Raw genomic sequence first — 26,385 nt, 5'->3', positions numbered from 1 at the left:
ACGTGGCAAACGAAGCATATAGAGAGAAGTGGAAAATGCTCGTACCAGTTTTGTGGGTACCGTTTACTGTTTTTCCACCGTCGTTGTCGCTCAGTTATGGCTGCCATTCGTAAGCTGTACGGTCGTGATTGTTGAACACCTTCGCGGAGTTTTTTTTTAATGTCTGCTTGAGCTCCATTGTGTATTGATTGCAAGCGAGGTACGAAAAAGTGTGTGTATGTGTGTGTGTGTGTATCGCGTTTTGTAATTTCACTGTATCGTCTAATGCCGTTTTAAGTTGGAGTTCCAATTTTCGTGTGTATTAGCAGCACAACTACCGTTGTTGAGCAAGCCCAAGAACAACCACCCTTGTCGCTGGGAAAGCCATCAACGTCACAATACCAGACGACATGGGACGGGTTTTGTGGTGAAACAACGGTCACTGCTGCGGCCAAACCCAATGGTGGGTTGCAGTTGCTTTGCTTCATTGTTGCGTGCCGAAGAACAATTAAACGAGAGAAACACAACTATAGTGTGGCGTGCGAAAACTTTGCTGCTGATGACCTTTTTTGCGTTGCGTTTGATGCCAAAGAGAAAAGAGAGAGAGGGAGAGGGAGAGAGAAAAAAAATGCAACTCCAAGGAACCGTAGAATAACGATATTGAAGTTGGGAGGAAACAGTGATTGTGTATGTGTGCGAGCGTTTGTGTAAGTGCGCTTGATTGCTGCATTGTTTGTGTTGTATAGTCACCATTGTTTATGCTAGAATTCGTCCAAAAGCCAACTCCATTTTAATGAGAATGGTGACGGAAAGGTTTCTGTGCGTACGTGGCATACTCCAACAAAACATACGCTTCCCGTCCCAATAGGTTGTTGGGCTAGGAACTTCGCTGATGCTGTCGCTTCAAGTTCATCGTATAAAGGGTGTTCAAAAGTGCTTAATAGCAACCAGTCATTTAAATGGTTTTTATTTTAGTTGTTCTGACCTCTTGAAGAAAAAACGTCAAACGTCCCAGCTGTAGACATGTCTAGCGATTGTATCAAAATTAATGTCACAAACGATTTGTGATGAGGTTTTTTTTTTTACAACCGTCGGAGACGATTTGGTTTGAAATCACATGACACAAACAATGGCACTCTTACCTCTTGTTTGTTTCATTTATACAATACCTTTTCCGCATTGAACTTTCCTCATATAAACCGTGTGTCTGTTTTTGGAGATTACTACGACCGCAAAAAAAGGCACTGCGACGAAAGCGCATCCCAGCGAGTTTGTTTCGTTTGTTTAGGTATTGGCAACGCTGCCTTTGATCGCTGCAGCAAAATGTGTAAAAGTTGGTAAAGTGAAAACAGAAAATCGTAGTAAACCAGTGTTTGAAGATGGCCGTACGTCCCTATGTGTCTGTGAATGTTTCGCAGGAGAAGGTTTTTCGTATGTGCGTAATAATGTGTGTTTCTTCCTCCTTTTTGGTTTTGGCTTCCAAATAACCACGACGACGATGGCGGGCACGGATCGTATGGCGTTGCGCCCGACCGCTACCATCACCCATTCCGTCACACTACTGTCGATAGAAAGTGAAAATGAAATCGCCAAATCCGCTTCCAAGCGTCATCGAACTCTCTTTGCCAAGTTGGCTGGGAACAACGCGCTTGTTGCGCTACCCACTAGTCTGCTTACTACAAGCCCCACCAGCTCAGAGGGGAAACGTTGGTGCTGGGTGGGTGGGGAAGCGTTTTGCATTTTCCTAGGCTAATAATGCAACAAGCCATATTCGTCGTAACAATGGTTAGAGTGTATGTGTGTGTGTGTATGTGGCTTAAGCCCCCACACCAATCGGGATTGTGGAGAACATAAGCAATAGTTTCCTTGCAATACTGTATTAGAGTAGCGAAAAATTAACGCATAAAAAGAGGCTTACAGCGCTGTATTTGGAAAGAAGGATTAGCACCAGGCTGTGACTAAAGCCATTTATCCATGGTTACAATCGCCAGAGCAATCCACTCCCACAGTGTAATGCAGATAAAATTACAATATTAGACAAAACAAGTGCAACTCGTAAACCCCTGAATAAATTCATGGATTCTTGAACGTTATCAGAGAACCATCAGAGAACCAATCGTTAGCGGATTTGTCAATAGTTTATGATTTGGAATCCCATAACTTTGAACATTGTACAATTGCTAACGGAGCAATTGCAAAACCCTTCCACCAAAGAACTTATGGAGTTATTGAGAGCAAGGAAACAAGCAAGAAGACATTTTGAAGGTGTTAGAGTTATTTATCCATATGTTAGCATTAATTTGTCGTTCTTGCTATCCACATGAGAGGATTTTCAGTTTGTTTAAAAAAATCTAAATCTAATGTTCACGACAGAACAGTCACATTGGAATGGATACATTGCCGGTTGTAACTTTTAAACCCATTAAAAATTGTAAACAAACGGTAAAATGTTAATGGTTCGTGGGGTGCAGAAAAGGACATGTCAAAGGAATTGCCTTCTAATGAATCCTGCGTGTAAACTGTTGTCAGTTGCTTTTGTTTTCTCCGCTACTGTGTAGATCGTCCAAAATTACAAACGTTCTCGTAAAAACCCTTAAACTGACGTGGTGGTCTGCTGTCCCATTCACTCCTATCCAGCTCCGGTTTGGGCCAGCAAACCCTACCTTCTAATGGTCGGTGAAAACATTCAATATTTATCCTCGGCAAATTGTTGCGTAACACTGCGCCGTGTTTCATACGCGACGACACTCGGTATGCAACGCCCACCCACCAGACAGGACAAAGAGTGTAAACACAATTGCAGAGCGGGATTGGAACGGCACCGTTCCCAAATCGAAAGCGATTCGGTGAAGAAAAACCTCTATACCTCGCAACTTTTGGCATAGAGATAGCCCTTTTCCAGTACACGATGCATACACAAAGGGAACAGCTATTGCCCTTCTACAGCTCCTATCCGATTTGTTTGTGTGTTCAACTAAAGTCCATCAACCTGAAGCACTCGCCAGCAAGCGGAAAAATGCATTGCGAGTGAGAGAGAGAACGAAGAACAAAGTCGTAAAGGGCAGCCTGGATTTATGTGCAGCATCCGCTCTCCATGCACCGTGCAACAGAAAAGCGATCTTCGATCAATTCAGGTTCGCTTGCTATGATGCATGTGTGTGTGTTAGTACATGCGCCTCCAGACGGTAAGAAGAGTTGACGATATCAAGCTATCGTTTGGGTGCGGGGTAGTAAGTTCAAACATTGGGGATTCATGTGCCAATTCACACTTGTGTAGCCCAAACCCAAAAACACCGTTCATAATGTTTCCACTCGTTGGTGTGGTTCTGTGGAATCAAAGCAGGTTGCGGTTACCTTCAATCAACATTCTGATTTATTTCTTGTTTTTGCAAGTCTCCTGCTCCGCTCTAGCTATACAACTGCTTGCTTCAGCTTCATCACCATAGCAACTGGTTTGCCTTCTTGATCGGCATTATATGTTTTGAACCCCGCTCGATGCAGCATCGTAAGTTGACCTTTTTTTCTCTCGAGCGAACGGAAGATACCAGTGTGGGATTTGATGAGTCTGCTTTGACGTCGAAATGTCGAGTTTAGGAATAAAAATGTTGATGGTGGGATCTCTATGATACCTTCTACCAGTTTTTATGTATGCATTTTTGAAGGCTTATACGAGATAGGATTTCTATGCACACAAAAACACGAGAAATGAAGTTCATAAAAGTTGTGATCATCTCTGTTCCACAAATGATCAAATAAAGTACACCAGTCCAGCTCGGCTAGGTCATGCTTTCCATATTTTACTATAAAAAGTTAACCCATTAAACTAGTTAACTTTTTAAAAGTTTGACATAACAAAACATAATATTCAGTTTGACAGATACCGGTTTGACAGATTACTGGTAGTGATAAATACTGATCATTAATTTATTGAACTCAAGCATAAGAGGAATTCTTGGTTATGAATGAACTTAAGGCATCGTAGAAGACCCCAGTAGTGGAGAGTTTAAATCTTGCTTCGATTGAATTCTGAAGAAAGAGGCTATGAAATACCATTCACTATTGTAACTGTGGTTAGGCAACTTCTTAAATTACACTTTAATGTTTGCGTCCAGCAGACGTTAACTACCAAACGAAATGATTAGGATAATCATCATCTGCGAATTGCGATAAATGTGTTGTTGATTTCGCGCGACAAACAGGTGTTTTTGTGTTGATCAAAATTTCAACTGGATTCGGTGTTCTGGGAAATCCGACGTCGAGAGCGCACCGTACATAGCAGACAGACCTGTAATATTCTTTTCTTTTCCGCTATTAGATCCACTGTTTGAACGGCAATTGAATGGAAAATTACCGCACCCTGTCAAGTGATAACGGCGCAACGCAGTAATACGATGAGGTGTGAAATGTTTGTTTTAGAGCGATGGAGAGAAACATGGCAGACTTGGACTTGGGACCAATACACGCACAAAGATATTCGCTTGCGTTCGATGCAGTGGGTGTTTGAATGTGCATTTTGCGTGCTTTGCAGTAGACCCCAAAAACTGTCTTGGTCAGTGCGAGCCGCAGCGAGCTATCGCACCGATTCCGTAACCCACCAACCAAACCGGCCTTCTCTGATTGACGTTTGTTTGAATGTGGCTTTGGAAATGCGTGATTAGCGTGGGTTAGTCACGTACTCAGTGGAAAAAAAACACACGCATTAAGCGAAATAAGTCACGCACACGCAATAACGTTGATTATCCGTTGCTGTTGGTGTGCTTGTGTGCCAACGTCAAACGAAACGAAACGTACAAAATGCTCTAAAACTGACCATTCGACGACCACATCATTCCCACCCGGACGACGGTGTTCCAATTGGATGCGTCCAGAATAGAAACATCTCTCAAACGCCGAGTCTGTGATCGACAGTGTTTCGTTGCATTCGCACTGTGCAACCGTATTGCAGCCCCGGAGACACAGGCTCCCGTCCGTACAACATCGCTTTGGAGGAATGATCGCGAAGCAAGATTGACGATTGCCCCATCGCAGGGCGCGTTTGCTGGCGTTAATATTCAGCATGTGCGGCGAACGGTTTGTGTACGGTCGTGTATGTGTTCTTGCCTATGCGCGTATGCAACGCGAGCCGCGTGCGCACATACAAATTCCGCGTTACTTAATTTTTGAGACGCAATTTTTGCGCAATCGCACACTCGTCGCTCTCGTCTCGAACGAAATTGCGTCCGCCGTTACGAGCTGTCCTCAAGTCGTCCTTCCGGTGGGTGGCGAAGAACTCAACTCTCCTGCGTATCTTATTTACTGTGCTCTCTTGACCTTAAGCGGGTGTTGATTTGGTTTTATTTGCCTTGCCACCGGGTTACTTGTGCGTTTGCCCATGCGATAAGGCTTATCGGATTTCGGGAGAATGGTACATAGACGAACTGATAAATCGACAGCTGGTTTTTGGAGGTGAACAGCTACGCCATAATTTCAGATGAGAGACAATTGCTTAGCGATTTGCAATATGTAGATGTTTTTACATTATTTTCTTACGTTTAAAGACGAAATATTGTAGGAACTCGTATTTGGAAGACAAAACAAAAGTGTGATTGTGCAAATTTTAACTGAATTCTGGGTAGAAAAGGGTGCTAAGTGTCGAATCGTTCGGTGGTTTTTGCATGACGTGGTTGGTGCTTGTTTGTTGTGCTTATCAAACATATAAGGATGGATCCGGAAATCCGGACCAGAACTTTAAATCAGATACTTTCCGCAACCATTTACGAGTATCTGTAAATTTGAGTAGGTTTATTTTTCATTTATAGGAAAATATAAACAGATTTTCAATTAAAAAAATAATAACTTCAGACGTCTGAGATGATGTAGTTAATTAAACGCATCAAAAACTGATAGGATATCGGGTATTTTTTGTTTCGTAGAGTAGAGGATTTTTAGAAGAAAAATTTTTAGTTTCCAATGGATTTGACTGTTTAAATGGAAGCACTGTACAATCCTTACCCATATTATATTCAAAATGTGGGGTGGTTTTACTGTTTGAAGGAAAAACCAATCCTTTTTCGAGCTAAATTCTTATTCATTTGATAAAAAAATCAATTTTCCTGAAGAGATTTGTAAATCATTTTCTCGCACGGTAGATCAATCCTCCAACAAAGCTTAGTAGTAGTATCACGACCAGGGCTAAAAAGATAATCGAGCTGCGCTTGATTGACTTGCTTAATAAACAACGTTCACCGGATGATGCCGTGTGAGTGTGCATTTTTTTTTTTTTTGTTTTTTTGTGTTCAAATTGTTTTCCCCTACCGGCCAACAGGCAGCTTCCGGTTTGGATTGCATTTCGCATGTCTACTAACGTGCCACCGTGCCGCGCGCACCGTACAAGTGAGCGAAACCTCAATATAGCAAACTGAACGTTTCCTACTTTTGAAGGTGAATGTCTGCGTGTGTGGCGTATGCGCGGTGCCTTTTTTCGTTTGTAGGGCGATCTTTTGCTGTATTAATGAACGATAATTCGGGTGGATGGTGAAGAACTTTCGATTTTTCGTTCCACTCTACCGAAGACTCCACCACGTCCGACGAGGCGTGCCCAACGTTCCAAGCGTGGTTTCTTTCCTGTGCAATACGCAACGGGCCACCACGGGTCGGACGGGTCGGTTGAGTGTCAGTTTAAGATTAGACCAGCAAAAATAAAAACAACAACATCAGCTGTCCATCGAGACGCATTTTTTGAACTCTCACTGACCAGCAGCTGGTCACTGCTGAGAGATGTTGCTGGTAGTAGTACGGTGGTACAGAAATAGTACATCGCTAGCATAATGTGTGGTGAACAGGCGGCACAGATAGAGGCGATTGTGTGGAGGGATTTTTTTTAGTGTACAATGTTTTGTACGCGTGTACGTGTGTGCTCCAAAAAAAAAGGTATCATCAGCGCGAAGGTGAAACGCACAGCATCATCTCGCGCTTTCCACTACCAGCTTCTAACCGCAGATGATCGAAGCTTGAACGATGGGCCTTTTGTGGCCGCGTTTGGTGCTTACTTTGGGCGTCGAATACAACACTGACCCAAACCGGACGTGAATGTTTCGAATCAAGAAGCGAAAAACGTTGGCCCTGCTGCACACAAACAGCAGTCGCTTTTGGTGAAGATCGTTTGGTTTGGGTGAAGATCGTTTCATCTAAAAGAGAGTGTAAACATGCCGGAGCAACAAAGCAGCATTTTTGTGAGAAAATGTATACAACAACCTTCTAAAAACAATGCCCAAGTATTCAGTGCATTAGGAAGTGATGTGAGAAAGGACTGTGGAAAAGATCTTGCATGAAAGTAGATCGCCAAAGCGAGCTTTATTTAATGTATGCTTGTTATCAAATGGAAATGCTTGTTCCAACGACGACTGTTGTACTACTCTCTTATGCTGAACTCTTTTCTTGTTGCTCTATGTCGAAGTCCAGACAACGGCAAAACGTTGGCCTGATATGGAACGTTCCGCAGCTGCTCATATCAAAATGCTATCAGAGAGGGGCAACTGTTGGAATATGACGATGGCCCATGGGTTGGAATTACGAATTGGGTTAACAGCGACAATGTATTGGTACCGGCGCCGGTCTTTACACGACAGGACCTTTCTAAGATCCCATCCAGACCAATCCTCCGAACGCAGGATTGACTATCTGGTTATGGCCTTGGACCTCTTGCGGTTTTTGTGTCGTTAAAGAAGATGTAACATCCAAGAGCCAGGGGAAAAGTTTCACCGGAAGCAGATAAAACAAATGTTCAATCAACCGAATACATTCTGAAGGTTTCAACACAATGCAGGTCAGAATTATGTGAATAATATTTTCCCATGCCAAAAATGTTGGGTAAAAGATGTTATTCTTCTGTTCCGACATAGCATCCTCAAGAGGAGGACCTATAAAGGACTGCCATTTCTGGCTTTCTTTTGACTGATTGGATCTTCCAATATAGGAGCAGTTTAACATCTGGAGAGAGAGATCGGTAATTATAATGCAAAGATTTAATAGAAGTGAAACGTGTAAACGTTTGGACAGCATTCTTCTCCCGAGCGAATGGTGTTCGCAGTGCAAAAATAAATGCAACGGTTGTCCACAGGCGATCGGCGCATTGTGATGATGTGGTGCCAAAAACACATTCACTTTGCCGCGAATCCGCGTTCTGTGTACAATCGGAACCGGACCGTACAACCGGAAGACGGAGTGGAATTTTGCGCAAATAATATTCTGAGGTCCTTCGAGCTACTAGGTGCCTTTAAAGTTTGGATATATCCAGCTCGTTAACTCATCATAAATTGGGTTAAATAAAATGCATAATTCGAGGCACACCTTCCAGCTGAGCTTGGGCAACGGCTTGGGTGCGCGAGGTCAGTCAAATTTAGCAAACCCTTGCAGCTTGTTGTGTCCGTCGTTGTGGCACAAACGCGCACCTGAATTGAAGCGATTGATAAATGTTTACCGAAGCCTTTTTTGTTGGCAGTTGTCGATATCATTCGCTGGCTGTCGTGTGGTGGTGGTCGCTTGAATGGGTTGGGTGCCGCCACTTCGTATTGGGGAATTTGTGTGAACAAACGCGATTTTAAAGCCGGATTGGTTTCTCACTCAAACGCCGTGGAATATTTTTCAATGCCATGTCGCGTGGGGTGGCAGGTTTTTGTGTTTAGTGGCGCGCTGTTCGGACGTTTTCCTGCCTGCTGCTGCAAGCTTGTGAGCAGCGAACGGTTGGAGGTTCTGGGGGTGATGTGGTGGTATACAACAGTTTAAGTCCTTGAATGTCACTCCGCGGATGAGCAGGAGGAGGTTGGTGTGAGGAGGATCTAGCAAAATGAGTTAATCGTTTATTTTAAATCATTTCTGTAGTGCCGCTAAAGCGAAAGAGGAACATGCTGAGGATGGTAAAGGAATGCTCAATATAAGCAAATTTAGCACCGAGAACAATCCGAGTGGTGTAATCCGTTGGGTAGGTCTTCTTTATCTGCTTATCCCTTCGGGTTGGGCTTATCTTCCAAACCTCTGATCCGATGTGATCCTCCGCAGATAAGATCCGTTTTAATGGCTGGATTTGGAAGCTATAGATAAGATACTGAAAGGAATAGTTATGAAACATGCAGTGCGAGTGTTTATTATTTCCGCTTACTCGCTTAATCTTTTGCATCTCCCTAAGTCAACATTGTTCCAGAACAGACAGGATGGCAACAGAATGCAATTACTACACTATGCATCGGATGCAAGAGAGCGAGAGAAAGGTTGCGCATCATGTGCGTAGATGTGTCCTATATGTGATGTGAGGGTGTGTGTGCGTGTTTAATGTAAAAGTGCAATAGAGAATGCTCGTTAGCTGAGTGCTTTCGTGCAATTCGAGGGGCTTTGCGTTTCCACACTGTGCCGCGCACTACACAACACAGAGCAAGTCCACTTTGTTGTTTGACACGTTGTGTAGTGTTGTAATGTGTACTTGAGTTTTTTTTTGCGTGTGTGTTCATTGTCCATATCACGCCGCGGCTGGTCTACATTATCTCCCAAATGTGTGGAAGAGATTTTGCTTTTATTCGTAAAGTGCTGTCGTGGACAGAGTGACGTGTACTCTACACGAATCGAAACATGAGCGGTTGTCCACTTCTGTGTGTGTGTATCTATGTAGGTTAGGTTAGAGAGATGTGGGTTTGCTGTGTACAGAACGAGAGCAGGACTTCGTGGGCCTCGAGTGGCCGCAGCTGAGATTTGGCGCATTGACGAAGAGGACAGATACGCGAGTTGCAAACTCGGGTGGTGCACACACGAATGCAGTTTTGTAATTTTGTTCTTCGATTGCACAACCGCTACGTGTGGTGGAGATCCGGGAAGAGGGCGAAGCATTACAGTGCGGTGTGGTGAGAACGTAGAGTGAAAGGACACACTACGGTATTACATTCACCGGTGATGTTTTGGAGCGCAGTAGCGCAGCCATGGGCCCTGTCTATTCTATGGACCGGAAATGCACGACCGGAGCAATTTTTTAGGTCGTTCGTTTTTCACTCAGCTAACAGGAAGGATTTATATTTGTGTTGTTGTTGAAAAGCTTAATTAATCAGATATAAAAAATCAGAAATTGTAAGATCATCTTGATAATGCAAGTTTTTACAACTTCATGAAGTTTTGCAATAGTACAGAAATATGTCATCTTTCGCTTCACTCGGTTTATGTTATTTTGGTGGTACACCAGACACTCATGTCCCTCCAGACACACACACACACACACACATACCAACAACAACATCAAAATTACACATACACACACACCACAGCTTACCGGAAGTGCGCAATGGGCATCTGCGCAGTAATTGTAGTACTATTTCTTCTTCTCCGTAGTTTTACGCATCTGCTCATCGACACCTATACACACACGAATAAACGACGCTACACACGCCGCAATCTTTGACAATCTCCGCTTGCGCTCCCATTGACCACTCCTCAGTAATGGAGCAGCTGATTTTGACAGACATGCCGAACAACAAGCGTCGATCCAGCCAGCGGGTATGGTTGGTGGGGTTCGGTGCAACACCCGTTGGGTGGCTATTGTGGAGGACCGGGTGACCCCGCCGTTGTTTTCTTTTCGCTTCTTTCGTGGCCGTTTCACTTTTGCGTTGCTCCACTTTCTCTCCGTGTGCCGTGTTGTGTTGTTGCGGTGGTGCATAAGGGAACATCACCCTCCCCCTTTCCCTCCTCGCCTCTTCTTCCTACGTCCCTTATCCACGCATTGTTGGTGGAAGTTGTTGAGGGAGGAGTGGTACTGTATTCCTTTTCAATGCGGAACAATTTTGCAATGCGTGAATGAACAGAAAAAAGGCAAAATTATACACAACACAATTAAACGTACAATAAACTGTCACTGTTGATGGACGTTGACATCTTTGTTGACACTTTCCGTCCGATGGTGGCAAGAAATCGCAGGATGCTGTTGCTAGGGAACCAATCGCTGCTGTAGCTCTGAATTGTTTCAACTTGCTTCTGGTTGGTTTGTTTAGTGAAGAGAGAATAATTTATGGAAATTGTAATTTCGAGAATTCGCGGCTACATTAACGATCGAACACACACGCACGCTCTACCTGATGGACTCAGCTGTGACAGGGTATGGTGACTGGTATGGTGTGGTGTGGGTAGTATTATTTTTCTTTTAGCACACACTGTTTCAACGAGGAAGCAAACATTGCAGTTTGGAAAGTTCAAGGGCGGCCATATGATAATGGGGTGTAGTGCAGCCAGCAGCCGGTTGAATTTCTTGTGCTCGGCGGACAACACATTTACGACGCGTACCTCACAAATGTAGGTATGCGAAAAATGTCCATTTCACGAACGTCATAGATGGAGGTCATCGTCAAACGAACGGGCCGCGCGAATGTGAGCATAAACGAAGAGCACCCATCAACAGAAGCCGCGGCAAAGGTCAAGCTGTTTGAAGTTGATCCGCTTTTTGTGAAATGTTTCGTCAAGAAGTAGCAAACCACGTAAACAACCCGGACCAAAACCAGACACTGCGGGCTTAGCAATGCTGAGTTCAATATGTCTAGCTTGATTCGTTCGAGCGAAGATGTTGGAGAAGCATACATCCAGTCGGAGACCCCCAACAAACGAAACCAGAGCCGGTTTGCAATGGTGTCAGTGAGTCGCGTTCATGCACATCCACATTGAACATGGCATCTTCAAACAAACCCACACACACACACGCGGCCACATAATGTGGTGAAAAAAAGGAACACGAATCGGTTAATGTACAAAACCCCTTGCGCGTTTTTGCGGTCACGCATGAATCAGCCTGGCGGGTCGAGTAATGTTGATGATGTGAGAAACTATTTTAGCCACCGCCAGCAAGACGCTTGAATAGATTGGCAGATATTTGTTTCCCGGCGGTGTGTGTGTTCGGTCATTGAACAATTCGTTAGCCGGTTTTGTCAAGGAGGAGGTACATTTTCAAGGCAGATGAGGTGATTGTACGCAGCGCCTCCAGTCGATGCTGAACTTTAGGAAAGTTTTCGGAACATTTGCAAGGTACAGTCAGTGTGATTGGTGCTAAACGCTGCTGAAGGTGGCGCGGAATATTGCGTTTAGTGCCCTTGTTGAAGATCGCAAGGTAGACGAATGTTTGGCGAGTTAGGAGTATCGCCCTAACGTTAGCTACCAATCGAACAAGATACCGTTACTGGGAAAAATGGCTGGTGTTTTCGTGCTGTAGCAGGAAAGTGGTTCCACGTGCTGTCAAACATGCGCATACAACGCAGAAGAACATAATAGCTTGTGCCCGGAACCCACATTAAAATGGATACTAACTAGGGATGGGTTGATCCGACCTTTTGCCGGATCGGATCAATCCGGTATGCTCCGGGGCCGGAGCGCGCTCCGGATCATGATTCTGCGCTCCGGATTTTAATTTCAGGCTTTGCGGCTTTTGCGCCCCATTACTTATACCAATATGCTATTCCATACATAAGTTTAATAGAAAAAAATACAAACATGGCGACATAATACTGAAACAATATGTCAATAAACTCACCATGGTTTTCAACAGCATAACCTAGCAAAATAATGCAATGCAACCCCGTTCAATGCAAAACAATGCAGTGCAATGGACCGAATTAGTAAAGTAACCTAACACTTCAAGAACTTTTATGATATCTAATGTTCCCTGTGAAATCTATAGTGGGCAGTTGTAACATTCCATTGAGTAGTAGTTGTAACAAGAGTATTTGTGTGATTATTTAACACTTAACATTCTTTAATCGATCGATAAAATGTTTGTTTCTTTTTATTACAGATAAATATTAGCTTGTAAAGCCTAAATTTGTTAACGGAAGCAAGAATCTAACGCAAATTTATTGAAAATATTTTTGATCTTGTAGCAAAAATACTAACACCAAAATGCGCATAATCAACGTGTTAAGAATTCATAAAAAAAGGACAGAGAGTTGTTTAAAAATAGTCCAGTAGTTCCATTGATTTTTAAAAAATATCCTATGGTTTTCTTGTCGTTTTCACATGTTTTCAATGCATTTAAATCCCTTTTTAGCTTATTATAACTCTAATCAAAAGCGTTCTCACTATAAAACAAATTTCCTGAACTATTATTGCAAGCATATTGATTGAAACCGGATCACTCGGACTCAATCGGAATCACTTTTATGGATCGGATCGGACTCAGTACTGCATCGGATCGGAACGGAATCATGATTCCGGCCCGGAGCGCTCATCTCTAATACTAACTGTTGGCCAAGCAACAAGCTGATCGCTTGCAGAAACCAACTGGAACCAGGGAGCGAAAGAGAGCAACATATGCGTAGTGTGGTGCCAGATACCTTACCGCCAAGGCCATCCATATCCATCCACTGCAACAAAGATCCATAATTATGCTCTTTTTTTTCTTGTCGTTGGCCGCAATTCCTACTTTTGCCGAGAGAAACGAACGCCGCGAGCGAACAGAACGGTAATCGTCCGTAAGTTTGAAGCCTCCACAGATCAGCTGCATTTAAATGGCGGAGACATAAACGCAACGAGGATGAGGAAGGGAGAACCAACGGTCAACAGGGAAACTTGCTTCGTATCGGGTTGAGGTTTCCTTTCCAATGTTTTTTTATGGTTGCCCAGAAAGCTTACATCTAATGTCAAGCGCACCAAGAGTTTATTATCTACCCAGACAAAGCAGTATCGTGATCGTAATGCTGTGTTTCAGAACCATATCTGAAAAATTTTGAGGAAGTGAAAGAGTATTGTAGCACTTCTAACTGAAGGGTGGTGGTGTGAATTAAATTAGGGTATGGAATTTGAAACCACTACCAATGATAGAGCTTCGCTAGAAGTTGTACAGGGATGTGTCACTGGGCATTTGCGCATTCCGGTTACGACCTTACATGGCGTCCGAAATGGTGTACATTCGTAACTCCTCCTAGCAAACTGACCACCACTCACCGGGTGTGTCTGTGCAAAGATGTAAGATTAGTTAACCTTCAGCTTGACGCCACCCTTATAACGGAGTATGGAAAAGTGAAGGTAAAGGCGAAACTGCTGCTCCATAACAGATTACTCTTCGGATATTGGCTATTCGGAAGCATGTCATTATTTCTGATGCAGCTATGTCTCATACCTATCACATCATAACGGGGTATTTGTCAGGTTCAGCAAAAAGCGGCACTTGTGTTTGTGAACAAACTCTTCCGTCTTTGCCTGTGGTTGACAAATGTGCAAATGGAGCGTGAATCACACTGCATGCATGATGATGGTGGTCTTTTATCACGAACTGAACTGCGTGGCACTTGACATTAGCGGATGTATCGTCAAGTTGCCAGATCGAAGAACCAACAATATTATAGATGTTTGTAATCGAATAGTTAACCTTGTGCTCATTGCGTTATCACAAGTAAACAGCGATACACGGATAATAGTACAATTGGAACTAGATATGCTGTTAATCATCAGATATTTATCGTAAATGTATAAGGATTGAACGTATCTAGCGGGAGGATGAAGAACAAGGATTAAATACTTCACTTGCGCTTTAAAAAAAGTATTCTGCTACTGGTTGTCTGGTGTCTCTCTTATGACGTGGTCCAGCCAATTGATATCTCACGAGGTGTATACCATCCCGTTCTCGTACTGCAGCGTTCCAGAAACTTCCAAACCCAATCAGTTTCCAGCTGGTCAAAGAAATACGTCAATCCGCTTTCCGCTATCACTTCACAAACAAACCAGACCAACTTGTGGACAGAATGCAAACATGCAGCTGCAACTATACCGTAGTTGGTTACACCCGTTCGTTGCACCTGCTATACAAAGTACAAATTCTACCACCATCTTAGATTACGGCATGACTGTAGAATAGTATCCGTTAGTGTTATTGTTGCGCAGTCTTTCGCAAGTGTTTGTTTTGTACAACGCACCTCGAAGCGGTGGTATATCTCTGCTCCACTGATATATACGGCAAGCGATTAGAGGAAAAATGATGGTCAAGGGATCGCGGTCGTACCGTCGTGGTTAAGTGTATCGTTTGCTTTTTGGGGGTTTCTAGTTAGTGTGCTATATTTAGGTTTACTCGTTGGCTTTCGAGAATGAGTGAGTTTTTGTTGTTGGTTGTTGTTACTCTGTCTACTTTTACACATGGTTATGGTCTGTCTATTAGTAGCCACGTCCACCACACGCTTGACCGACAAGATTGGCCATTTAAAAAGCATAGAACCATTGAGGTGATTGCATTTGAAGTTTAAAATGTGAATATTTTTAGAGTGCGAGCAGTTTTGGGATCCGGGGTTTCGGTTAACTTGATCGTGGTCCAGCAAAGTTCATCACAGTGCATCACGCTTTAGACCCTGCCATGCGCTGAGTGTTTGATGTATAAACTATTTGAGCTCAGTGAATTAAACTTGAATATGATGTGTCGCTTGTGCTGTTAATTTCCGTGGTGTACAACATTCCTGAATGATCTAGAGCAGTAGATTCGCAATGAGCGCGAGATTACGACAAGAGAGCTCTGGTGTATGAATAAGAATTATTTTGGCTTAATTAATTTGTACCACGGCAAGGATTATGGTGTGTGAACATTTCTCTCGTTAACACTCACTAACGTATTGTATCATTTCAATCTTTCATTACAGATTATACTTGTACAAACTAAGATTATCGCGTGGTGAAAAGGGAAGTGCAGTTTTGTTGTCAAATCGGTTGTACTACCGACACGAACAAACACACTCACGCATTAGTGTCAGCTCAAAGATACAGGCTCCGTTCCAGTTAAAGGCCGCGAGTGCTGGTGTTGTACCGTCGACACAGCTTCCCGCGATCGATTGATCCTCCGGGCCAGTCAACCACGGCAAACCACACCACCAACAAACCCATCTCTACCCAGCAGTATTTTTTGTAAAGTGATCAAGCTCCGTTAGCACAGAGCACGGTTTGATTGATTGTCGAAAGAAGCGGCGCTGTGCACGGGTGCCACGACGGTTACTTCCTTCCGTTTGTGAGAAGGAAAATAACTGGTCGAATTGTTCGTTCCGGTAGGTATCAACTTGTCCGTCTATGGTGCCACCAAAAACCCATCGATAGCTAATGAATTTCCTCTCGCTTCATTCCGTTGCAGGTGTTTGCATCAACCTACGGGGCGCTGCAGTCTTGCTGCGTTCGTCCGTACGAAAGAGTGATATTTATTTTTCGTTTGTCAACGCCTTCGACACTTGTGTTTCTGCTTAGTGTGTTGTCCGTTGGTGTGTTTGCGAGCGCGTGAAAAGGAGTATCGGGAAGACACATTCGTGTGTGTGTGTGTGCGATTCGTTTCCGTTTCCGGCGTTGGTCATCATTATGAATATGATGAACAACAGCAGTGGTGATGAGCAGGTTGAGTGTCCACTGTGTATGGAGCCGCTAGAGGTGGATGATCTGAACTTCTACCCCTGTACCTGTGGATATCAGGTAAAGTGAGGATTGTTTTGAGGCGGAAAATATTGGTGATCGCTGATCGCTGTTGGTATTAATTTGGTTCGGTGCGTGTTTCCTTCCTTCTTTCACAAAAGATCTGTCGCTTTTGTTGGCACCGGATCCGCACGGACGAGAATGAGCTGTGTCCGGCGTGCCGGAAGGCGTACCCGGAAAACCCGGCCGACTTTACGCCCCTGTCGCAGGAGCAGATTGCGGCGTTCAAGGCGGAGAAACGGCAGCGGGACCAGCAGCGGAGAGCGAAGATTTCCGAAAACCGCAAACACCTCGCTAATGTAAGGGTGGTGCAGAAGAATCTGGTGTTTGTCGTGGGGTTGCCACCTAGATTGGCCGATCCGGAGGTCAGTGTGTGTGTGTGTGTGTATGAGGGAGGAGTGAACCGTATCCACCTCCTCAAATTGCAAGATCGTATCTTACTGTATCGGTTGTGTTTGCATTTGTAGATTCTGAAGAAACATGAATACTTCGGAAAGTATGGTAAGATCCATAAAGTGGTCATCAACCCTAGTACGACGTATGCTGGCGTGCAGGTATGTTCAGATCAGCAGGATCGTGTGAATCAAGTTGTGGATATTTTGTAATAATCGTTTTATATCCATCCATTGGTGAATGTGAAGGGTCCTTCGGCGTCGGCGTACGTGACGTACATCAACAACAACGACGCGCTGAGGGCGATCCAAAGCGTGAACAACATCATGATCGATGGGCGACTGATAAAGACGAGCTTAGGTACGACGAAGTACTGTAGCCACTTTATGAAAAACCAAACCTGTCCCAAACCGGACTGTATGTACTTGCACGAACTGGGTGACCAGGAGGCTAGCTTTACGAAGGAGGTAATTATTGTTGGCCGGTTGGCATCAAAAGTCTATACCGCACCTTGATTAATGTCGGGATTTATTTGTTATTTTCCCTTTCGTAGGAGATGCACCAGGGGAAGCATCAAGAGTACGAGAAGCGGTTACACGATGCCATGCAGGCGCAGTTAGGTCTGACGTCGGCAGCAGGTCAAAATGGTCACGGTGGTACCGGCAGCAGCAGCGGCGGCAGTAGTAGTACGGCGACGGCGGCATCCGGTGGTGGTACGGCCACTGCAACCACGGTCGCCGGACTGGTGTCGTCAACGGCGGCGGCAGTGGTGGCGGCGACGGCAACGACGGCAGCGGCAGCCGTTGCAGCAGGAACAACTGCAGGTGCGTCCTCCACGCTGGTGGTAAATGGCAGCAGTGCGGGTAGTGCGGGTAGTGGTGGTGGTAGTGGTGACAGTGGTATACCCAGGTCTGGCAGCGGCGGCACTAGCAACACCACCAGCGGCAGCGTCGGCACTAGAGGCACCAGCAAATCGTCATCCAGCAGTGATATAAAACAGATTAGCGACATTACCAATGGACCGATACCGAGCAAAGAAGCGTGGCCCAGCTTATCGACGACGCCGAACGGCGGCAGCGCACACGGCGGCGGAAGTAGCAATAAGGAGAATAAGCTTAACGGTAAAACAGGTGTGTGTGAGTTAAACCCTAATCGAGCGCGCGGGCTAAGAATGTCTCGATGCATCAACACTACTGCAAGTGAACGGAAAGTGAAGAGAGAAGTGTGTGCTTTCGAGCAGAAGTCCTTCGAGATCACCTCGTTCAGTGACACAATTTCATTCGACCACATTATCCTTTCCATAGTATTGAATGTTTCGATTAATTTGGTGGCGAATACTTCTAGTTGCTCATGTATCAAAGGATAACCTCGATTGTTCGACGACCATACTTAAAGGGTTCTGTCGTTCGTGCGTGTGTGTGTGTTTGCGTGCAAGTAGAATTGGTGTGTAAAGATGTGAATTGCTTTAAAATGAACGGTGGCGGACTTATGGGAAAAGCCGGTTGCTGGTGATATCATGGCAGAAAAAAAATCGAAATGTTCTGCATATACTGCATCTTTGTTTGTGATTTTAATGGTGCAGTGCCATTAGTCTTACATTGTTGTTAATTTATTGCTGCTTTATAATTGCTCATTTATTTGGAATATGATGCTTTTTAATGCAAATCTTTGTGATGAATATTATGTAAACAGAATGTTTGTTATGTTTCTTTTTTCCATGCATATCAGTATTCGAACAAAAATTAGAATCACATTTTCCATCCGTTAATGTAAGGTTTTTATCGTATGTTTTGTTACATGAGATTTTGATTTCTTGTAGTTCTATCAATGATTTCGGCTGTAACAGCTCTTTCTGTGACACTAGAATGCGGGAATGTGCGAGTAAGCAGAAAATACGGATTACACGTTCGCCACTGTTATTAACGACCTCTACCAACCAACCACCCACCACTTTGATTATTCTGCACCAATAATGTGCTGTTTGATATAATTACGTCCGAGATTGATCGAGTTCCATTGCTTCCAGTGCTAGTGTTAATCGGTTTTATTGCTTATTGCTTATTCTATTGCTTCTAGCAGTTAACGGGAGTGGTAGCAGCAACAAGGAAAACACGAATCGAAGCGACCGAAAGCACGAAACGAAATCTCGCACTAAAGGCGGCAAGAACAAGCAGCCGCAACAGCAGCAGCAGCAGCAACACAATAACAAAAATAGTCACGACAATTCCAGTAATCATAAAGATAGTACAAGTAACGTGACTAGTGCCAATGGTGTTGTTGCGACTGCGAAGGGAGGCAGTGCGGCGTTGGCGGTGAACGGCAAGTCAAGCAAGGCTTTGGCGGGCAAACAGCAACGGAACGGTACTAACGATGAACATGCGCTAGTAAATGGCAACAGTAAGGAAGCGCAGAACAATAGCAAAAACCTCAAGCAGCAGCGCGAACGTGAACGGGAGCAGCTGCTTAAGGGTAGCAGTGATGGCAGTGAGCAGCAGACACAAACCAAGAAGCGAGAAACGAACGGCATCAGCAATGGCTCGACGGCGACCAGCATTAGCAATGGGAACGCAAATGGCCATATTATCAATAACGATCTGGACGATGATGATGATGAGCTGGACTTTGAGGATCTGGACAATGACGCGCTGTCGTCGGATAATGATGGCAAAACGGATTCCCCTTCGTTGAGGTCGGTTGACTACTTGCACTGTCTGGTAAATTGGCAGCGTTTACTAATGTTTGATGCGTTGTGTTTTACAGTAGCTCGGCTTCATCCCGGAACGGTGTTGACAGTGAAACGGCTAGCGGTAAGAGCACACCAGGCGGCTTTGTCGATACGCTTACCAATGGTGACAGCAATGTGATAAACGCTGTACCCGAGGATGACGCCGTTGCAAGCACCACGGATGGAAGCGAAACGAATGCCATACCACCTACAACCATTGTGGCGGTTGCCGGTGAATCGAATCGCAACTCCTCATCACCGTCGTCCAGCTCGTCGATGGGCGATGAAAAGGCGGACAGCGAAAGTACTGCACCGGTCGCCTCGTCATCCTCTACTACAACGTCGTTGTACGGTGGGTTGGATGATGGTACGGAAACGAATGCGGCTGTGATCAGTGCGTCTATGGGCAAACTGGCCGTCACGGACACCACTACAAGTAATGGTGGTATCATGAATCACCAGTTTGCCAATGAATTGCTCGATATGAGCAACTTGCGATACAGTAAGCTCGACAGCATACTGGATGACAATAGCAGCTTTTTCTCGTACAATGCGTTCGATCGTTACGGCAAGCCGAGCGTGACGGGCACGGACCTGGGTGTGGATAGTGGTACCGGTCTGCCGAACGTCGGTTTAACTTCTTCACAACTTCCCGATCTCTTAAGCGGTACAAACGACACAAACGAACAGCACGCAAAGGAGCTGTTGAAAAACATGGGCAATTTGCAGCAGCAGCAGCAGCAGCAGCAACAGCAGCAGCAACATCAGCATCACCCCCAACACCAACAGCATCAGCAGCACCAGCAGCATCAACAGCATCTGCTACAGCAGGTCGCACGTTTGCATCAGCTGTCTGCTGGACTGATCGGCAGTGTTGGCGAGGGTAACATGATGGGTGGTGCTGCCGACGAACTCGATCCGGCACTCAGCAAATGTTTATTACGGCAGAAGTACATGATGGAGGATCAGCAGCAGGAAGAGTGGCTTCGTCTGCAACAGCAGCAGCAGCAGCTACAGCAACAGCAAGAGCAACAGAAACGCAACCACCTGAATAATGGACTGAATGGACTACCGCCATTCCATAATTTTAACGGTAAGTGAAATTGGAATCCTTTTCTGCGACAACAAGCAAACAATTAATGAATTGAATCACGTTTCTTTTCTTTTTTCAGAATTTGGAACAAATGATTTTTGGCACAAAACAGTCGCTATGCGGAATAACTTCCTCAGCCAGCAGCAGCAGCAGCAGCAACAACAGCAACACCCGCAGCAACAAAGGCTACACACAGACATGAGCCAAATGTACGGTAGCGCCAACATGTCCAAGCTGAACAAGTTCTTCGACTTTCACAAAAACCAACAACAGCAGCAACAACAGCAATTTTTACTCAATGGACAAACTTCAATCCCACAGCAGGCGGTAGAAATGAACCTGCTAGCGCTAGAAAACAACCGTCTAAACGGCCATTTCCTCGAACAACACAACGAAAGTAAGTAAACAAGAACAACTGTGGCAATATATCAGCCTTTTTTTATTTCATTTACAATCAAAATTACCTTTTCGTGCTGTCAATTGTTCATTAGGTTTATTAAGCTCTCAGCAGCTTCAAAAGCAGCGGCTGTTTAACATGAACATGGGCACACACAACCCGTTGATAAACGGTAGTGATCGCTCAATGCAGCAGCATAAGGGTGCGGTTGCATTGCAGCAACAACCACAACCCCAAGCTGGTAATAGAACTCAACAGCAGCAACAGCAACAGCAGCAGCAGTATCCCCAAAATCCTACCGTAGACGATGAGCTTGGGTTCGACCCGTTCCTGGAGACCCAGAAAGCGCTGGCCGAGTTGATGAACGATGAAATGAATCAGCAGCAACTGCCACCTAGCGGTGCCAACCACAGTAAGCTGCTGGAAAACGTGCAACAACAGCAGCAGCAGCAGCAGCAACAGCAGCATCAACAACAACAGCAGCAGCAACGTACCCGTATGCCCCCACCTGGCTTCAACCACATGAACGCTTTCGGATTCGGAGTACCACGGGCACAAGGTGTGTAGGAAGAAAAACGTTTTCGTGTTATTTTATCCGCTGATAAACTTTTTTTGTCATATTCGCAGGTAGCAAAATTTTACCATTCATGAACGGCGGTTTACAAATGCCCAACGGGCAGCAACCGCAACAACCGCCACAGAATGGCAACTGGAATCAGCAGATGCAGCAGCAGCAACCGCAATTCCTAGGATACCAGCAAAATGAGCACATGGCACAAGCTCAACAGCAAAATGGACTCAACAAAGCAGGTAAGCGTTTGGCGTGTGCAAAACTTTCCTTTTTTTTATGCAACAAACTCTAACGCATCCTGGATGTGAATTTTACAGCATATGGCAATAATCTCTCCGACTGGACGTCGATGGATCCGGCCATTGTTTCGTATCGTCAGTTCTCCTTCATGAACGGTCCCAATCAACCGGCCGGGGGTGACATGTTTCTGAATGCTCAACAGCAACAGCAGCAACAAATGAGTCAGCAGCCAAATCTTCAACCTGGACAAGGTAAGTTGAGAGTGAAATGTGCCAACCATAAGTTTACTTTCTACTTTTCACTTTGTCTTAACGCATTTTTTAAATTGTTTGCTGGTTCAGGTTTTGGACACCATGGTCTCAACTTGCAGTCGAACCTGATGGGTCAACAACAGCAACAACAACAGCAGCAGCAGCAGCAGCAGCAGCAGCAGCAACAGCAACAACAGCAAGCAAATCCACAGGTAAGAACCAAAATGCGAAGATACAAAATCGAATGTTTACATAAAAACATCAAGAATTGGAATACGCGTGTATGAAATCGAAAACAGAAACTCATGAACATAGAAAGGTGCTGATCAAAACACTCTCATTGAGGTAGAAAATTAAATTGTCTAAACTTAGTGTATAACTTTGAAAATAAATTGTATCCGTAGTAAATCCGCTCGATAGGGAAAACCGATTAAGGATTGAGTCGATAAAATATATGAAATAGGATAGTAGGTTAATTTTAATATCTAGTAATCTGTGTGGCTCTCTTGAATGGCTGCAAGTTTTTTTTTTAATTAATTAATAGTTATTCAAATTAATTCTGCTTTATTTCAGCTTAACTTTTCTCATGTCAACATAATCAACAACGAGCGAAACGTTTTCATGTACGAAGTAGCCAACTGCGGTTTCCCGAACGGCTTCGACAAGTACTCGATCCCAATGCCACCGGGCTTTCAGAATAACGTCCCTGGCAACAACAAGCAGAAGACGGAATGCATCAACTAAAACTGGCGGCACTATTAACAGACACACACAGAAACAAAAACGCAAACACAAGTAATCACACATTTCCGATTGACGCCACGGAGCGCGTGGTACGCGTGGTGGTCAGCATTATCAACCAGAGGACCACGGTCACAGCTACATAGCCAGCCTAAGGCGGACGGGGTTTCCTTTGTTTTTCGTATAAAACAAAACTAGCCAGAGTTACGTTTTCGGTTCGGTGCGTTGTGCGGTCACTTTCCGAAAAAAAGGCAACGTCCAATATAAGTAGTTACACAAACTTCCCGCGTTGTTCCCGCGTACATGGATAACAAAAAGAGGAATGGCGGACAGCAAGCAAGAGCGTACAGTGAGTACTCTAGTCTACGACTTCGTTTATTTGCAGAAAGCATTAAAACTCGAAAAATGATTTAGACTCTAAACAAAACAGGCAATAGTGGAACTTAAAAACACATTTACACCCACGCACTCACATCACTTTACGGGGTTTTAACTTTCGATTGAAGCTAAAATGGAGAGGTTAAGAGATGGACAGAAAGGAAAGGAATCGTGAACGTATGGAATTGGAAAAGTTAAAGCAAAAGCACTATTATCCATTCGGGTATGGGTCGTCATCCGTCTTTTTCCATGCGTAAAGGACATACTGATACGATACGAAACCGGATGCGCATGCACTTAACCCCCTTATAGTGGATTGTTGCGGTGGAGAAAGCTTTAAAGGCAAACTCGATGAGACACATCAGAGGAAGAAAAGCAAATTAAGATTTCAATCGGTGACTCCGAAAACGGCGTAGAAGTAATTTCTAATGGTAATGATGCGATTTCCCTTACGGTTCGAAAGGGATATTGGGTCAGAAAGTTAGATTCGGAAGCTTGATTTGTGGTTTTGGCCGAACCTCCGTGCCGAGAACCATAAGAAAAAGCTTATATCCGCATTTAGCCCATTGAGATTAGGGAAAACGACCAGGATGATGATTTGGAGAGAGTGATGTGGAGCCGTTGGTTAAAATACATACTATCCACAGTTTTATCGGAACACGAGTAGTGCTGTTGTGGGAAACACAAATTCAAACTACAGTACAAAACTGAAAAGCAAACAATATTGACCTTTGACAAAGATTCCAAAGTAAATTATACATAGTAAATCAAGAAACTAGGCTAACGTAAGGCATCGATCGACATGCCGTGTATGGCTTTGTACAGATGCAAAGGCTTCTTATCGTTTCTTTTGTTTACCGAGGACACGTGAGCTTTCGTTCACAATCATTGTCAATAGAATAATCAAACAATATATACATAACAATATGCACATTAAATGGTGCAATTTAAATGGGTTGTTTGTGCAGTTGGGAAGAAAGACAAAACTTTGCTTTTATTTCACACAATGTCTATTCATCTAGTAAAGCAAAAAGCACTGTTACACACACAATGGTTTATTCGATCGAAGAGAAATAAATGTAAAATTAAACCACAGTTTTACGAAACAGAAAAAAAGAGATGAAACAATCCATATAAATTGCACCCTGTTAGTGAGTTTTGGCTGTATTTGTGTATATCTGTAAAGATGAAATGTGTTTCAAACTCATAAAACAAGATGAATTTTTCTGAGTTTACTCACCTGCTTTTAAAAATTAATTCGAAATTTGAAGTTACTCCTAAAATATCAGCCAAGAAGCCCTGCGTCTGTACAAAACTATCACATGTTCGGTTGAAGCTGCTTACTAACACATCTTGCCATAAGTGCTGGACACAGCACCAATGTAGCATTTTTTTGTCTCCTTTTGTTCCCGTTGCGTACTGGAATAATGGTTGTGTTCCTTTTTATTAATCGTAAATCGATTGTAATTTTAACCCCTGTTTGAAAACAGATAATTTCGTTTCAGTGCTATGTATGATGTTGAGATTTTGCTACAGGAAAAATGAACACATAAACCCTCATAATAGTGAAAACATCCAACCAGAAAATTTGCCAAATGGTGGATTGATGCTACAGCAAGCGTAATCGGGAGTGTGATGATGAAAGTAATATATTACTATACTTCACAATTATTATTGGTTATTATTGATTACTGAATTTATATTACAAAAACAACACAACATCCCCAACAGTGAACGGGGACATATAAGATCATCGTGGGTGAAATCATAATATGAAATATATATATAGAGTTATATATAGTTATATACGGCAAAACCTCCATAATCAACCACTGCTGCAAAGTTGACGTGAAATGACAAGCATGGGATGCGATCGTACATCGAATGATCGATGAAATTGTTTATAGTTTAACATCATCGCTTAGCTGTGCGCCTTGTATCGATTATACAACTGGCATCTCCAAATAGGCAAGAGATCGGCAGTCTCTTCACACATTCTCCTAGCAAAAAAGCCTGCAGAATGCGATCCTCTGTTAGTAGCCGTTGGATAAACGCTAAACAGTGATTAAGCGTTCGGAGGGCGATCGTATAAGATCGGTCCGATCATGTCGATAGCAAACGTTAAGGGTGCAATATCGTCTCGATCGCCCTTTTCCTTCCCCTACCATACTGGTTGGTGATATTTGAAGACGTGAGCAGGATACTTTAAACCGATGCTTCTAGTTTCCCCTACAAATTTCTGTCTAACGGATGTGTGTATGGTTCTCTCAAAACGGAGCTAATCTACTATATTCGGTGCGTTGATCGCATAGGCACGGAACAGAGAAAACTAAATGCATTCTAGGCAGTCAGAAGATTGCTTGACACAGCAGTTTACTCCGCGAATCGTTTTTCTTGTTGGAACGGCGAATGTTATCTGAGAAAGTGTTGATTCTGCCCATTATCTGCTTTGAAAGGAGCAGCAAGAAAGCTCCATTTGCAAGCACATACGCTGTATGCAAATGGGAAACTATAAACCACCAAACATTCTTCCGCTTAATGCGCGGACAGAACATGAGCTGCAACGATGAGACACATTATAAAGAAACAAGGCGTGATTGTACATTTATGCTGCTGTTGAAATGAGCTGTTACACAGAGCTGCAAAACACAAAACACGTGCGAGCGAATTGCTGAAGTTGGCGCTGCTAAATGCGATTATAATGATGAAACACGATAATCCTGCTATCTACTACTACTGCTACTACTACTACTCACCGCACACAAACACACCCCATATGAAATCGATGTACGAAAAAGGTATAGTCGCTCACCGCCGGTTCGATATTGATGCATTTTTAGAATGAAAAGCTAAACGCATCGCAAATGAAATGAAGAAGAAAGAGGGAGAATGATAAACACAGAGGAAACTCAAAACAAATTGTAGCAAATTAAACGCATCGCCGGAGAGTAGCTAAACGTAATCGTAATCGTAAACAGAAAATATGTCGTGTGAGGGAGGAACGTACGTGTGTGTCGGTCGTGTCGTGCAGGAAGAAAGAAGGAAGCTAGGCATGTGTCGGTTTGGACCTCAGCGCGAGGTGAAGAAAAGACGATATAAACCGAAGTATAAAGAAGACACAGAGATATAATACAAAAGAATGACTACAAAAAAGCTGCAAAATGGAAAATATTATGGCAGAAAACCATAAAA

General features: G+C 43.9%; 1 protein-coding gene across 2 annotated transcripts; it reads left to right on the top strand.

The window, feature by feature from the left end:
* The first annotated feature begins 98 nt into the window (after positions 1-98).
* On the top strand, positions 99-26,385 carry LOC128305524 (neurogenic protein mastermind). Of its 2 annotated transcripts, none has more exons than XM_053043012.1 (15): positions 99-199; positions 15,594-15,992; positions 16,076-16,404; positions 16,506-16,769; positions 16,872-16,958; positions 17,046-17,264; positions 17,351-17,927; positions 18,877-19,486; positions 19,558-20,615; positions 20,695-21,012; positions 21,107-21,571; positions 21,640-21,822; positions 21,901-22,074; positions 22,165-22,286; positions 22,648-26,385. In XM_053043012.1, exons 3-15 carry the CDS (start codon positions 16,294-16,296, stop codon positions 22,816-22,818), a joined length of 4,359 nt encoding a protein of 1,452 aa, XP_052898972.1. In that variant the 5' UTR covers positions 99-199; positions 15,594-15,992; positions 16,076-16,293; the 3' UTR covers positions 22,819-26,385. The 2 variants fall into 2 exon arrangements, with proteins under 2 accessions (XP_052898972.1, XP_052898971.1); XM_053043011.1 differs by having other exon boundaries at positions 18,874-19,486.

Source organism: Anopheles moucheti, chromosome 3 (assembly GCF_943734755.1).
Source record: "Anopheles moucheti chromosome 3, idAnoMoucSN_F20_07, whole genome shotgun sequence".
Taxonomy (NCBI): domain Eukaryota; kingdom Metazoa; phylum Arthropoda; class Insecta; order Diptera; family Culicidae; genus Anopheles; species Anopheles moucheti.
This window is presented reverse-complemented; position numbering and strand designations above follow the sequence as displayed.